Raw genomic sequence first — 16420 nt, forward strand, 5'->3', positions numbered from 1 at the left:
CCTCAAGTTGGCACAGCTCATGAGTTGGTGTGATTTTTAACACCTTTTTCATTTTGTTTCATTAATTAATGGCGGGTGCGCATTGGCAATCAATGCGTGCCTGCCCAACGAAATATCGCGAGGGGTGTCATTTTACGCGTAGGCTTGTGGGGCCCACCTCAGCATGCCAACGGGAAAATTCTGGCCTTCGAGTGTTGATTCTTCTACATGCTTCTGTTGAAAAAACAGGAATCCGTGTGGTGTTTGCAAGTTGATACTCATATCCAAGTTGGTACTCATATTCAAGTCCCAGGGCCAAGGACATAGGCAAAATTATGCAATGAGTGAAAGCAAGATGACTTGATAGATTTGACTGGACTTTGCAAGTGCAGCACAAACAGCTCCATATTCCAATAGATGGTACCTTCAGGCTTTCCGCACTCTCATCCTCATTGTCTTGTCACCAGAGCACAGCTTAGCTTTGACAAAGAATTTGGGAATGCCCATGCTCTCCACTCATCTGCTGTCTACAGAGTTTGAGCCCTGTGCAGTTACAAAGGGAAGATCCTACTTTGAAGATAAAAGATTCCATAGACATCAATCGATGCATGGCAAGCACTGATACAGCACATCCCTTCCTCATCTTACTTTGAATCAAGGTATTGAATTAGTTAAGTTCATCACTTACCACTGATCCTATTTCACCTTTTTGTCCTTGACTCCCAGGTTGACCAGGAGGACCAGAGACACCTGCTGCACCCTAAAAAGCAAAAGGAACAGGTTGTGAGATTTAGAAGTCTATAACTGATACTTATTTAGTAAAGGCACAGAGTTATATATCTGTCCAACTTAGTTCGCCCAGCACGATTATCTGATGAGTCAGAGACGGTGAAGATTGTGATTACTATTAGGAACGGGAATGTGGAACATCAGATCAAAATTCATTTGAAATCGCATTTCTCGACAGCAGGGATGGGCAAACAAGGTCTGATTCTTTTCTTGCCTTTGAAGGGTAAGTGTCATGTTTTGAACTGAGAAAAACATCATCTGGATTCACTACAAAGCAGCCATGATAGAACTAACTTTACACCTCCCAACAGAGGGAGGACAATATACAACATAGTAACAGGTAGTGCAGAGGATATAGAGGAGGAGGAACTGAGAACAATCACCACCACTGGAGAAAAAGTACTGAGAAAACTGTCGGGATTAAAGGGTGACAAGTCCCCAGGACTTGATGGCCTACATCCCAGGGTCTTAAAGGAAGTGGCAGCGGAGATCGTGGATGCATTGGCTATAATATTCCAAAATTCCCTGGATTCTGGAAAGGTTCCAGTGGATGGGAAAAATGGTAATATAACGCCCTTGCTCAAAAAGGGAGGGGGAGCCAGAAAGCAGGAAACCATAGACCAGTTAGTTTAATGTCTGTCGTTGGGAAATTGATGGAATCCATTATTAAGGAAGTAGTAATGGGGGCATTTGGAAAGTCAAAATGCAATCCATCAGAGTCAGCATGGTTTTATGAAGAGTAAATTGTGTTTGACTAATTTGCTAGAGTTCTTTGAAGATGTGACAAGCAAAGTGGATAATGGGGATCTTGTAGATATAGGATATCTGGACTTTCAGAAGGCCTTTGAAAAGGTGCCACACAAAAGATTAATACACAAGATAAGATCACATGGAGTTAGGGGTAATATATTAGCTTGGATAGAGGATTGGCTAACCAACAGAAAGCAGAGAGCCAGGATAAATGGGTCTTTTTCTAAATGGATAGCTGTAATTAGTGGGGTGCCACAGGGTTCAGTTCTTGGGCTCCAACTATTTACAATCTATATTAATGACTTAGATTCAGGGATAGAAGGTACTATAGCTAAATTTGCACATGACACCAAAGTAGGTAGGAAAGTGAGTTGCAATGAAAAAATAAGAAATTTACAAATGGATATGGCCAGGTTAGCTGAATGGGCCAAAATTTGGCAGATGTAGTTTTACGTGGGTAAGTGTGAGGTTATCCATTTTTAGCAGAAGAATAAAAAGGCAACTTATTATTTAAATGGAGGGTGAAGCTTCAGAATGCTTCAGTGCAGAGGGATCTGGGTGTCCTCGTGCATGAATCGCTGAAAGCTAGTAGGCAGGTACAGCAGGTAATAAGGAAGGCAAATGGAATTTTGGCATTTATTGCTAAAGGCATAGAGTATAAAAATAGGGAAGTGTTGTTGCAAGTGTACAAGGCATTTGGTGAGACCGCACCCGGAGTACTGTGCACATTTTTGGTCCCCTTACTTGAGGAAGGATGTAGTTGCACTGGAGGCAGTTCAGAGGAGGTTCACTAGATTGATTCCAGAGATATGGGGCTTGTCTCATGAGGAGAGATTGAGCAGTTTAGGCCTGTACTCACTAGAATTTAGAAGGATGAGAGGAGATCTAATTGAGGTATATAAGATGCTAAAGGGGAGAGACAAAGTTAGACGTGAAGCGGATGTTTCCCCTTGGGCATTCTAGAATGAGGGGCCATAGTTTTAGGCTAAGGAGTGGTAGATTTAAATCAGAGACGAGGAGGAATTACTTTTCACAAAGGGTCGCGAATCTGTGGAATTCATTACCTCAGAGTGCAGTGGATGCTGGGACACTGAATAAATTTAAGGAGGAGATAGACAGATTTTTAATTAGTAACGGGTTGAAAGCTTATGGGGAAAGGGCAGGAAATTGGAGTTGAGGCCGAAATGAGATCAGCCATGATCGTAATGAATGGCGGGACAGGCTCGAGGGGCTGAATTGCCTACTCCTGCTCCTAGTTCTTATGTTCTTATGAGTAACATTTTTTTAAAAATCAAGATAAGGATTTGCTTGATCCTGCTCTCATAAAAATTCATAACACAATATGTTCCTCTCTATGCTATTTTAACGTAACAACTAATATGTTGTTGGTGTCCACCTAGAGATACCATCAGAAGAAAGTGGTTCATGCATGTTAAGAGAATTGTGCTAACTGTAAATTCTGCCTCTGCATCTCCTCACATTATCCCAAACTTGTGTGACTTTATGCCTGAGCTCCCTACCATGTTCTTTCTGAATCAGAAATGAAAGTGGGAGAAACATGATGGGTAGGAAGATTAGATGGGGGAGACAGGCCATAATTGACCACTTGAAGCTTTGGGTCCCTCAATTCATAGCTAGGATTGAATCAGCTTTTACTATTCTGAAATGTACAACATTTATATTTGATTTTTTTTAAAATCACTCCTGGAATATGGGCATCCCTGACAAGCCAAGATGGTATTGTGAGTTTATGATCGATGGAGGACTATTCGTGTGAGAAAGGAGTCATTTATGGGCCAGACTCAGTACAGACAGTGTGTTTTCTTTCCTTAAGAATGTTAGTGATCCAGTTTTTTTTTTTAACAACTCCATGGTCACATTTGCTAATAACAGTTTTTTTATTTCCAAATTTTTAAAACTGAATTCAAATTATCAAGATACGATTCAGACTCCATTCCCTGGATTATTAACCCAGGCGCCTGAATTAGCCGATTAACATAACCACCACATGACCATTCCAATTTAGGTGGCATGTCAGTGAAAATCATGTAATAAAATTTCTATTACATTCCTGTCAATGATAGGAAACATACAGCTGGAGCTGCTCCTGCTATGCTCTTCTACACTCTTCATTCAACCAGCTTTTATTCCTTGAATTGATGGTAATAATAGAGTGAGGGATATGTCAGTCATGAGGTTAAAGACTGTGGTTGGATTCAATTTTGCTGCTGATGATGCCCAGAGCGCCTCATCGGTGCCCATTTTTGAGCTGCTGGATCTGTTCTGAATCTATCCCATTTAGTACAGTGATATTGCCACACGGCATGATGTAGGGTGTCCTCAGTGAAGATGAGACCTTGTTTCCACAAGGTCTGTGCGTTGATCACTCCTACCAATACTGTCACATTTAGATGAATCTGTGTCAGGTAGGTTGATGAGAATGATGCCAAGTAAGCTTTTCCCTCGTGTTGGTTCTCTCCCCAACTGCAGAAGCCCAATCCAATGGCTCTTGGAATGCCTACAAGTTACCAGATTGCTTACATTTCTATGGTTCAAGTGACTTTTAAATGTAATTATAGTTTTACTGATATCCCCTCTCTCTCCTCGCTGCCTGTGAATAGGCTGTTCCAACAATGGTGTCATGGATTGAATCTGAGCCAGGCTCCTTGCCTGTTTAACTTGTGACATAATTCAGTGGACTGGAGCCAGTAATAAAGAAAGGTATAATGTAATTTCAGTGACAGAGTGCAAGACGTACGTATAATACAGTAAGTTTCCAAACATCTTCTCAAAAGGGCTGGATGATTATCCAAAGAGGAATAGGACAAGCATTGCAAGGTGAAATACAGATAGAGGTAACTGAGTGTTGTGAATAACACAAAAAGGGAATAACTTCCAAATTCAGCAGGAGAAAACTGGCTGCGCACCCGCCCAATTTTCCTGTTGAAGTCAGTGGAAAAATAAAATGAGGCAGGTTATGTGATGGGCATCCGTTTCAATAATGCCAGTTTCATAACCCTACCCAAGTTGAATCTTACTTCCAGTGATTTCTGAGTATATATATATCGCAGAAATATTTTTTTGATACCGCATATAAGCCGAGGCCAAAGCCTAAACTGGTTATTGTCTAAAGTAAATAAAATGGCTGGAAAAGTAAGATATACCACTGAATATTAAATACAGGGTACCTGTAATAAGTTCCCACTCATGGTGCCATCTGCGATTCTGCTTGTGGAAGAGGGTTCAGAGTATCAACGTGCAGACAAACACCTAGACTTCCAATGCTAAAGGTTGGGTACAGTCAGTGAAGTTTGTGTCGGCTCGGGTGAGAGATTTCCCACGCTAAAAGTTGGGTGAGGTTGGTGAGGCTTGTGTCGGCCCAGGTCATGTCAGCTCAGGTCACAGACTTCCCATGCTAAAGGCCGGATACGATCAGTGAGGCTTGTGTTATCTCGGGGTAGAGACTTCCCGTGCTAAAGGTTGACTACAATTGGTGAGGTTCATGTCGGCCCGGGTCATGTTAGCTCAGGTCATGGACCCGCGCTAAAGGTTGATGCCGTTAAAAGAAATGGGAGGCTTTTGGATGTGTTCAGTTTACAGACGAAGGATGCTCAACCTATATATTATAAATATGTAAATGTGCATAGAAATGTAGGTATCTGGGCCCTTGAACCTGTGCTGTTCCTACCTCTACATTGGAGCCATTTACTGTAGCATCTTCCTTCATTTGTTTCCCACATTCCCTCCCAGACAGCATGATTGGCCCAATTTCAGAAGCCAACTGTGTTAAAATATTTTTATAAACTTTATCTAGATTTCATCCTCATCTTCTCCCTTTCTCAATTCAATGATCCTTAAATGTTTCACAGCTTTGAACACATCCTGCAACTTTGTCCACTCCAGTGAATAAAGCCATTGGCTTAAGGCTTTCATCATAATTATAACCTATCATCTCTTTGCAGAACCTAAGGAGAGTTGGATGGATGTTGTGGATTTGCTTTGCTCAGGTGTGGGTGGGGTGGAGCAGAGACAAGCTTTGCAGAATCTTTAGCTGTTCTGCAACATGGGCCTGAATTTTTCAGGCAGCGGGCGAGCTCAGTGGGAGCGGTCATGGAGCCAATCGCCATCCACAATCGGCTCCACGCCGCCATTTTATGAGAGCGGGCCGATTAAGGCCCGCCCAGCGTAATGTGTGAGCGGTAGCCAGCGCCACCTGTACGGGCAGGGGGATGAGGGACAGTCAAGGCCAGTGCTCTTTTGCGCACTTCAATCTCTCTGAAGCACAGGGCTGCCTCAGGATATGGGATCAACATCGAAAAAATAAAATAAATGAGTCAAAAATTATTTAAACATGTCACCTCATGTGTCACATGAGATGAGACATGTTTTTATATTAAGCAATTTTTAAAATTTATTTAATAAAAGCTTTAGAAAACCTCATCCTGCCCGTGGATGAGGTTTCCTAAAAAACGCAAAGGCTACTTGGCCTTTTCGCCTGCCCAACAACCGTAAGGTTGGAAGGGCAGCATTAACAATTACTTCAATTACTTTCTTAATGACCTTAACAGACAATTTACATATCGGCAGGCATGCAGCCGACTTTGGCGCGTGGCCATCAAGTGAAATACCGCAGGACTGCGCGATGAGGTCGGGACGCACGCTCGATGTCACTGCGCTTCATTCATTTTATGCGTCAGCAAGTCGGGCCTGACCCCGCATGCCTACTGAAAAATCCTGCCCTTGGAATGTTTTGCTGCAGGGACTGATTGAGGCAGAGACAATTGCATTTTTCAGAACATAAATATATAAATATTTAACACAGTAGATGATACAGGTCCATGGGACGATGGGATTAGATTTGAATTGCTTTAACAATAGATGGCACAGGTATGATGGGCTGAATAGCTTCCTATTGTAAATTTCTGTAGTTTTATTGATTAAATAAATGAAGGAAAGTAAGAGTTCATTACGCAGATTTAATGGAATCAACAGTCTTTGTCATTCCATAATTTCTGTCCTTTATGCAGAGTTTTAATAACGAGCATGTGCATTGAAGTTTTAAATTAATGCTGTTAAGGTGCAGATTACTCACAATTCACAACATTATTTAGAGACATTTGACAGCAGTATTTATTTCTGAAGGCATGACTTACAATTGGTCCCCGTGGTCCTGGAGGTCCATTGGGTCCTTGATTACCTGGAAAGCCCTGTAATTTGAAAGAAATACAGTTTTGAAAGGGATCAAAATGAGTGGCTGTACCTTTTAGCATCAAGCATATATCCCCTTAAAATATGGCTTCAGTAATTCAATTGTCTAGTAGCATATTCTTGATTCCAGTCAGCTGTAATTGGCATGTGAAGAAAATCAGCTACTAATTTCTGATGGGGTTCTATATCTGTTCCAAGTATAGCCCATCACATCAGAGGGATGGGATGGACCAGGCAGAGAGAATTCCCAAGTGAGGAATTTTCTCTGCCCCAGCCTCTTCCAGCTCTAAGTGCCTGGTTGTCTGGATATGCCTGTTAGCCAGTTGGCTGAATGGTGTAAAAAGCTGTCCACTGAGGATTCCAGGCCTGGATGCTGCATGAAAATTCCAGCAGCAACAAATATTCTCATCCCTTTATAAAATCAAATGGCCATTGGCACCACCATGTGAAAGTGTAAATGGCTAATGCCACTTTTCCTGCCTCTGTCCAGGATATACCAATAGTGGCATGGATACATGCCATTGCTATTTAAATGAGGTGATATCTCCTTCACCCTGGCAGCACCAAGAGCAGAAGTCACTTTCGCCAGTGGATTTTGGAACTAAGTGACAGAACAAATTTCTAGTAGGCCCACAGTGGGTGTGAAATGGGCCTTGGGAGGTTTCACAAAATGGGTGATAGTGACTTGGCAGCCCATTTTACACACTGCTTGATTATCTTCTTAATTGGCTTTAACAGAAATTAGTGCAGGGTGGAAAATGAGCAGCTGATTAACTATCACCCTTCTGCAGCACTACCTAAAGAGAAAAGTTCCACCAGGCATCTCAAGGCACCTTGCAGCCCATGAGGTATTTTTGAAGTGTAATTTAGGAAACGGGGCGGTCAATTTGTGCACAGCAAATAGCAATGTGATAAAGATCAATTTCACCCCCATATTGTTTGATCGAAGTTATACACCTGATTTATTTTCTTCTGCCATAACAGAATGACTCAGAATCTTACTAGGCAGTTTCCCACACTCTGTTGTCTACTTTAGTTGACATCAGTCATTCAGTTAGTTAGCAAGTAACTCCAAGGCCCACAAGGTAACACTTATAAAGAGCCACCTATTTGTTGTTAAACTTGGTTCAGTTGGTAGCACCAGTTGATTCAGGTCCCTCTCCATGATTTGATCTTACAATCTAGTACTGGGAGTGCTGCGCCATGGGAGATGTTCTCCTTTAGATGATATGTTGAACCAAGAACCATCTAGTTGTTCTTGTAAACGATAAAGATGCTGACCTAGATTTTATGATCGTAGCCTCTTCATCTTATTGGGTTCCCATTGGTGTTATGATTGAAACTGTTCTGTCATTGTATCATCACTCAGAAAAGATGGGAGTGGTACCTTGTTCACTATTCCTCATAAAAACAATACCACAGAAAATGCAAATTAACTGGTTATTCATCTCATTACTATTTGGGGGACTGTACTTTGTGTAAATTGGCTGTCATGTTTGCCAATGATGATAATACTTCAGCAACATTATATAACAAATGTTCTCCAGCCAGAGTCCCAAACCAACCCATTTAATGTTGGCCTTCATAGCCAGAGGATTCGAGTACAGGAGCAAGGATGTCTTGCTGCAATTATGCAGGGCCTTGGTGAGACCACACCTGGATTATTGTGTGCAGTTTTGGTCTCCTTATCTAAGCAAGGATGTTCTTGCTATAGAGGAAGTGCAGCAAAGGTTTACCAGACTGATTCCTGGGTTGGCGGGACTGACATATGAGGAGAGATTAGGATTGAGTTGGTTAGGATTATATTCACTGGAGTTCAGAAGAATGAGGGGGGAATCTCATAGAAACCTATAAAATTCTAACAGGACTAGACAGGGTAGATGCAGGAAGGATGTTCCCAATGATGGGGGAGTCCAGAACCAGGAGTCACAGTCTGACGATACAGGGTAGACCATTTAGATGAGGAGAAATTTCTTCACCCAGTGGTGAACCTGTGGAATTCACTACCACAGAAAGTAGTTGAGACCCAAAACATTGTATGTTTTCAAGAAGGAGTTAGATATAGCTCTTGGGGCGAAAGGGATCAAAGGATATGGAGTGAAAGCGGGAGCAGGCTATTGAGTTGGATGATCATCCATGATCATAATGAATGGCGAAGCAGGCTCGAAGGACCGAATGGCCTACTCCTGCTTCTATTTTCTATGTTTCTACGTAAACACCATTTGCAAACAGGATACAAACTAGAGAACTAAGAACGATTCCTTATCATTACTTTTCCCATTACAGTAGACTCATCTCACATTCCTACACCACTCTACTCCTCCCCTCCTTCAATCTCCTGAAGACACTGACTTCTGGTAGGTACAACCCATGATGATCCAACAGTCCTCCAGCGCCTCACCCCTGTACCCAGTCCTCAGATTTGAGACTTACCTGTGACAGCAGACTGATTGTACTGCATTTTCACTGAGTTAGGATGATTCAGGAGCACTTTAAGAATTGCGGGTAGGTCCCAATTCTGGGATACCTGAACTCATAGTTCAGCATGGGGGAAGGAGTGGCCACGGAGGTGGGTGGAGGGCATGAGGGGCTATATGGGTGGAGTGCCATAGCTTGGTATAGGGGGCATGAAGGATCACATAGGGTTGGTGGAGGAGTATGAGGGTGGCATGGTTGGTGTATGAGGATTGTGTGGGGATTGATGGGGTGTGAAAGGTGATCACTGAAAGGCCTTTGTGTTTTTGTTTTAACTAGGATGAAGTCTCACAGCACCAAGGCAAGCCTTTTAAACAGCCTGCTATGACAATTACAACCAACGGAGCACTTTTATTCAAATGTAGTCGCTGTTGGAATGTAGGACATAAGTTGGGATAGAAAGCATGCAGCTTCTAGCGAACCAACATGTAAACTGTGTTTTTTTGAATGACTGAAATGGTACCTACCCTTGGACCCTCTGATCCTGGTGTACCTGGTAGGCCTACCCGACCAGCTGATCCCTGTTAACAAACAAAGCTTTCATCAGATACTAGTATTAAAATTCACGCTTAAAGGTGCTATTATGTTTATTTCCTAATGTCACAGCTTCTGACTTTAATGATTGATCTGTAGAAACACAAAACAACAGACAAGTGCTTAAATCTTGGATACATTACTAAGCTCTACATTATAACTTGTTGTCAAACAAACTCTTAAACAGCCATCTTTTCTCACAAAATAAACTGCTAGATTAATGGCACCTAAGCATTCTTATGCATTGTTCTACTTGTGACCTTCACAGATGTGGAATGACCTGTAAATGAAAGGTATTGAAAACACCCAATGGTTTCATTGTCCTTTTAAGTTATGTTGAGATTTACAATGTGTGTAATGTATTCCAGACCACTCTGTTTCATACAGTAATGAATGCTCAGAGGCTGGAAGATAAATTCAACTAAAGAAGAATTAGACAGTTTTTTCAACTGTGGCTCAAACCAAATTGAACTACTGCTTTCACTCATGCAATCTACAAGTTTTCTTATTGAAACCAACTTCAGGAAAAAAATGAATCACAGAACATCAGGTCCTTTTGGCTGGTGAGCTGCAAGGGTGCAGGCAGGCAGGAGAGTGGAATTAATGCCCCAATCAGGAGAGCCATGATTTTGCAGGCTTGATGGGCTGAATAGCCTACTCCTGTTCCTATTTCTTATTATCTTATGAAAGGAATTCACCACTGTTCACAAAGATTTCCTGTAATCTGTTTCAGTTGGCTTTTTTCAAGAAAGAGTTGGGACAAAAAACCTATTTGAGAATGGGATTGTTGGTCAAGCAAGTAGTCTAGACTGAGAGAAGCACCGTGCAATATGGTGGTGTCTGAGGCCTTGGCAGGGGGCAGGGCAATACTTGTGCTGTGCAACAGGCCAGGACAGACAAGAAATGTATGAAAAGCCCGCCTTTTACACTGCAATCTCACCATGCAATAAAAAAAAAATTTCTATTTGGTTAATGAGTTGACTCAGAAATCCATAGATGTGAGAAAGAAGTTGCACAAGTATAGCCACCATAGCAATGTGAAATTAGAACTACCAGTGCTACATGTTTCAATTGAAAATAATTTTAAAATTGCAAATTTCAGAACCTGTAAGTAACTCTGTTTAGAAATTTTAGTGTAATAATGAAAATGATGTGCTTTTTCTTTAAATAGAGCATTGTAACAATTATAATGTTCAAGCAAACTAATGCAGTATGTAGGTTGGATGTACTGTTCTATCAGGCAACCACTGGCACAGCATAGGTTGGTGCAAGGTAAAGCTCCCACTATACTTTGCCAAGAAGTAGGCCCAGACACAAGATAGGTTGAATACAATGTAAAACAAGCACTGCACTCTGTCATCAGGTATGCTCAGATATAAGCTAGGTTAGATGAAGGCTAAAAGCTCCTACTGTACTGTTTCATCAAGTAATCACCAATACAGCATTATTTAAATGCAGAGTAAAGGTCTCTCCACGCTGCCCCATCAAGCACTCTAAGATCAAGCATCATACTATCCCAGAGGAGCACCCCTTTATGTTACTCCCATTCTCTACAGCAGTCATGGCGTTGTCTCTTTCTGAATTAGATTCCCAATTCAGTCCACTTTGTGGAAAGCTTAATACTGCAAACTCACCAGCCTTTACACAATGACGTAACCCCAGGGAAAATAAAAGAGAGAGAGAGAAAGAAACTTACTGGTCGACCTGACAATCCTGGTTCCCCTGCATCACCTTTCAGTCCAGGACGTCCCTGTAACACATAGCCCAGATTATCAGCACAGGTAAGAAAATGGCCCTTCAAGGACCTACACATAAGCAAGTTTCCCACTAATTTCAACTATAAGGTGGCACTGATGGAAATAACATAGGAGCAGAACTAGGCCATTCAGCCTTTTGAGCCTGCTCCATCATTGTTAGATCATGGCTGATCTGTATCCAAACCCCACTTAGCTGTCATTACACAAATCCCTGATATATTAATCCAATAAAATTTATCACTTTGAATCTTGAAAGCTTTAATTGTGTCAGCATCCGTTTGCTTTTGGAGTGGCAGAGTTCCAAATTTCCACTTTGTGTGAAGAAGACCTTCCTGCATAGACTAGTTCCAATATTAAGATTATGTACCTTTATTTGGATTCCCTCACAAGAGGATATAGTTCAATTAAACAGAGATTCATGCAGTTAAAATTCTGGGCTCAAAACATTAACACTGTTTTTCTCTCCACAGATGCTGCCAGACCTGCTGAGTTTTTCCAACATTTCTGTTTTTATTTCAGATTTTGCTTTTATGTTGGTTTCACTGTTTAGCTTGATCCTGCTTTGGCCAACTCCTAATTATTGTGCTATCACCCAATCGCACTGTGTTTGAAACATGCTGCAACATTTTATTATGTCAAAGGCACTTTCCAAATATAAATTGCTGCTTGTACGTGAATATTGCTGCTAATTATTATCTATGAATATCTCACCTCGGCCACATAACCCCTCATCAAATGAAATGTGGAGTTGGTAAAAGGGCCAATGTCATTCTCTCCTGCTTCGGGTGTTAATGTTGGGCTGCTTTGTTGAATTTTGGGGGGAAAAAAATCACTCAAAGTACTTAACTTCAATCAATGTAGAGAGTTGGAGAAACTACAAAGGGGCTAATCTGAAATTAATTTTTTTTTAAAATAGAAGCTGCAAGGACTTGTGAATACTTGTGAAAGGAAAAGGCTGGCCAATGTTTACGTACATGTAGGTCTTCCTGATTCAAAACATTACTCTAATCCGATGATGGTACACCTACAGTGTATTCAGTATTTTTTCTCTCTCATTTAGATAGAAAGATTGATAGAGCGATGGAAAGGCTGACATCCTTAATACACAATATGAGAAAAGCAAAGATGAGAAATAGCTAGCTGACCCATTGAAATTCACCTCTCAAGTCTCTTAACTTTATAATGGTGTCCAGCTGTATTTTCAATGTTCCTAGTGGTTTTTCCCCTACTATCTCATCTGGCAGATTATTCCAAACATTTATCACTCTTTGGACTAAATTCTTCCTTATATCTGTTTTAAATTTACTTGTCATAAATTTAAGTTGATATCCCCCTACTCCTGCTTTCCTGGCTTGTTTTAAAGTAATGAAATAAAGCTTTCCTCATTTCATATTTTATGTGTCTGTATATCCTTAAAGCGCCTTCATTCTTGGTTAATGAATCTGGCTTCTGTAATCATGCCTCATAGTTAATCCTCTTTACATCTGGGACTGGTCTTGCTGAACCCCTTCCCAGTACATGTATACCAGAACTGAGCACAGTACGCCAAGTGTGATCTGACCAGTGTACTGTATAATCTCTGAAGAGTTGTACTCTATTATTCCAACTATACATTCTAGCTTTCTATCAACATTTTTACCACATTGAACATGAAGAGTCTGTTGTTATTCCCAGGCCCCCTTTCTAAGTCTCCTTGTGATATATCTATTTCATTCATTCAACTCTTAGAACACAATTTATGCTTGAAGTCTCTGGCTGAATGATTTATTTTCTATTCATTTATGGGCTGTGGGCATTGCTGGCAAGGCCTGCATTTATTGCCCATCTCTAACTGCACTTGAGGTCATGGTGAACAGTCTTCTTGAACTACTGCAGTCCATGTAGTGAAGGTGCTCCCACAGTACTATTATGTAGAAAGTTCCAGGATTTTGGCCCAGTGATGCTGAAGGAATAACAATATATTTCCAAGTCCATTGCGCCTGCTGCTCTTGTTCTTCTGTGAAGTAGAAATCAGGGGTTTGGGTCTGCTGTTGAAGAAGCCTGGATGAGTTACTACAGTGAATATTGTGGATGGTGCACACCATAACCATAGTGCCCAGGTGGTAGAGAAAATAAATGTTTAAAGTGGTGGATGAGGTGCCAATAAGAGCGGAGCTTCTTAAGGTTTATTGGAGCTGCACTCATCCAGGCAACTGAAGGGTATTCCACCACAAGCCTGACTGGTGTAGAATTTGTAAAGACTTTGGGGATTCAGATCATCAGTTACTTGCCACATAATACACCTGCTTTTGTAGCTACAGTATTTATATGGCTGGTCCAGTTAAGCTTCTGGTCAATGTTGTCCTCTAGGATATTGGTGATGGGGAATTTAGCATTGGTAATACCATTGAATGCCAAGGGGAGGTGTTTAGTCTATCTCTTATTGGAGATGATCATTACCTAACACTTGTGTGACATATATGTTACTTGCCACTTGCTTGCCAAGTCTTAATGTTGTCATTGTCTTTCTATATGGGGCACAACCTTTTCATTATCAAATGGAACTGAACACTGTGCAATCATCAATGAACTTCAGGCCTTATGATGGAGGGAAAGTTATTGATGAAGCAGCCGGACTTAAGACACTGCCTCTGTTTCTACTGCTCTTCCTATTTTGGTGCCATCGCAAACCTGCAATTCAATGTCTATATCATTACTGTACATTAGAGGCAACCTTACATAAACACTGTCCCAATGGGACTTCATTCAACACCTGCACTGCTCTTCATTTCACATTGTTTTAACCAATTTCCTATCCAGAATTATATTGCACCCTAGTTTCCTGTGGCCAGTTTAATCAGCTGCCTTTCGTACGTAACTTTTGTCAAAAGCCTTCTTAAAGGTAGATAGACTGGTAGCCAGACAAATAGATGGGTAGATATGGTAGTTAAATTAACTGAAGTAAGACAACAATCTCAATCATAAACCAAGCCTCCTTTATGAAATGCAGTGAGATTAACTGAATCTTGTTAAACCATAGGAATTGTTGGATGACAGAAGATCTATTTAGATCGCCTTGACTATCCTGGTAATTGCTTGATACAATGATAATGGAGTTGGTGACTGATCAACATAATTAATCCCTATACATTAGTTTACAAGAGACCCTGATAAGAAGTGAGTGGAGAGCTTTTGGAACTATGTATCTAAGGCAAAATCTCACTTTTTGGCATGTAATCTATACAATCACTGGAGAATTTGTGGGATTCTGTTAAAAGGTTTCCCTATTCATTAGGGTAAAATATAAAACCTAGAGGATACTTCCAATCTTCATTCTAATGGAAGCAGATAGAAACCATGTCAAATAAATCAATGAATTTAATGGAAATCAGTGAAATGTTCTCATGTTGTGGAATGGTGGTCGAACCCAGAATGAGGGGGACAGCTTTTAGACATGTCATTGAAGCAAATCTATTTATGAAAGATAGCTATCCAGCAATTAAACATAAATAAAAATAGCTGGAAAAGCTCAGCAGGTCTGACAGCATCTGTGGAGAGGAATACAGCTAATGTTTCGAGTCCGTATGACTCTTCATCAGAACTGAGCAATTAAACATGACTAATCCGTTTGGCTTCTACATTCACTGATGTGACATTAGCATCCAATCTGTTAGTGGCTGTCCTCTCATGTCCAATGGCTGTGATCTGTCTTTTCCTTGTTGCTAAGAACACACATACTGGTGGGACAAATCCTACAAATTGAGATTGGCCATGTATGGTTTTGCAGGTTGCTAATGTGATTCTAACTCAAATGGAACACTAGCATGGTAACCAGGCAGTGAATGCAATAACATATTTAGAAGGAGTGCAGATCTTAATATTTGCTTGAAATAACCATTTCTGCGAAGTGAATTTATATACAATCTTCAGATTTATCTCAGAAACTAATGGATTCCAATCTCATTGGCGCAAAAATTAAAAATGTAAAATATTTCATTACCATTTTACTCTGTGAAAAGAAAACTTCCCTTCAAAAAACACTTCACATCAACAATTACATTATGGCTTTGAAGTTCAGAGTACAAATGCTGAAAACATTCAAATAAAGTTCCTTTCACAGCCAATTGAATGAATGCACTGAAAATTATGTTTTAATGTAGCTGTTCAAGTGGCAGACTGAGGAACTTAAGGCAAATACATTAAGCTTTCATTTGCGTTTACCACAAAGTCTGGTTTCAAGGCCAGCATGCCCCAGATGGTACAAAATGGTGTTCTTGTACACCAGCCAATGAAAGTAAACAGGCAGGTGTAGCAAACAGTTAGGAAGGCAAATGGTATGTTGGCCTTCATTGCAAGAGGATTTCAGTTCAGAAGTAGGGATGTCTTGCTGCAGTTATACAGGGCCTTGGTGAGACCATACCTGGAGTATTGTGTGCAGTTTTGGTCTCCCTACCTAAGAAAGGATATACTTGCCACAGAGAAAATGCAGCGAAGGTTCACTAGGCTGATACCGGGAATGGCAGGACTCCCTAATGAGGAGAGATTGATTCAACTGGGCTTGTATTCGCTAGAGTTCAGAAGAATGAGAAGGAATCTGAATGAAACATATAAAATTCTAACAGGGCTAGACAGACTAGATGTAGGAAGGATGGTTCCACTGGCTGGCAGTCTAGAACCAGGGGCCATGGTCTCAGGAGATAAAAGCAAAAAACTGCAGATGCTGGAAATCCAAAACAGAAACAAATATCTGGAAAAACTCAGCAGGTCTGGCAGCATCGGCGGAGGAGAGCACAGTTGACATTTCGAGTCCTCATGACCCTTCAACTTCTTTTTTCCAGGTATTTCTGTTTCTGTTTTTGCCATGGTCTCAGGATATGAGGCAAGCCTGTTAGGACTGAGATGAGGAAAAATTTCTTCACTCAGAGGGTGGTCAATCTGTAGAATTCTCT

The 16420-nt window shown here is 41.0% G+C and overlaps 1 protein-coding gene across 2 annotated transcripts in view; it reads right to left on the reverse strand.

The window, feature by feature from the left end:
- The window catches only part of LOC121289991 (collagen alpha-1(XII) chain-like), a 278622-nt gene that overhangs the window by 34760 nt on the left and 227442 nt on the right, over window positions 1-16420 (reverse strand). For both annotated transcript variants that reach the window (XM_041210101.1, XM_041210090.1), the window contains 4 exons: window positions 11432-11485; window positions 9669-9722; window positions 6672-6725; window positions 668-739 (listed from right to left, as the gene is read on the reverse strand). In XM_041210101.1, the coding sequence (XP_041066035.1) occupies window positions 668-739; window positions 6672-6725; window positions 9669-9722; window positions 11432-11485 (234 nt within the window). The remainder of the gene's footprint in view (window positions 1-667; window positions 740-6671; window positions 6726-9668; window positions 9723-11431; window positions 11486-16420) is intronic.

This window comes from Carcharodon carcharias, chromosome 2 (genome assembly GCF_017639515.1).
Source record: "Carcharodon carcharias isolate sCarCar2 chromosome 2, sCarCar2.pri, whole genome shotgun sequence".
Classification (NCBI taxonomy): Eukaryota; Metazoa; Chordata; class Chondrichthyes; order Lamniformes; family Lamnidae; genus Carcharodon; species Carcharodon carcharias.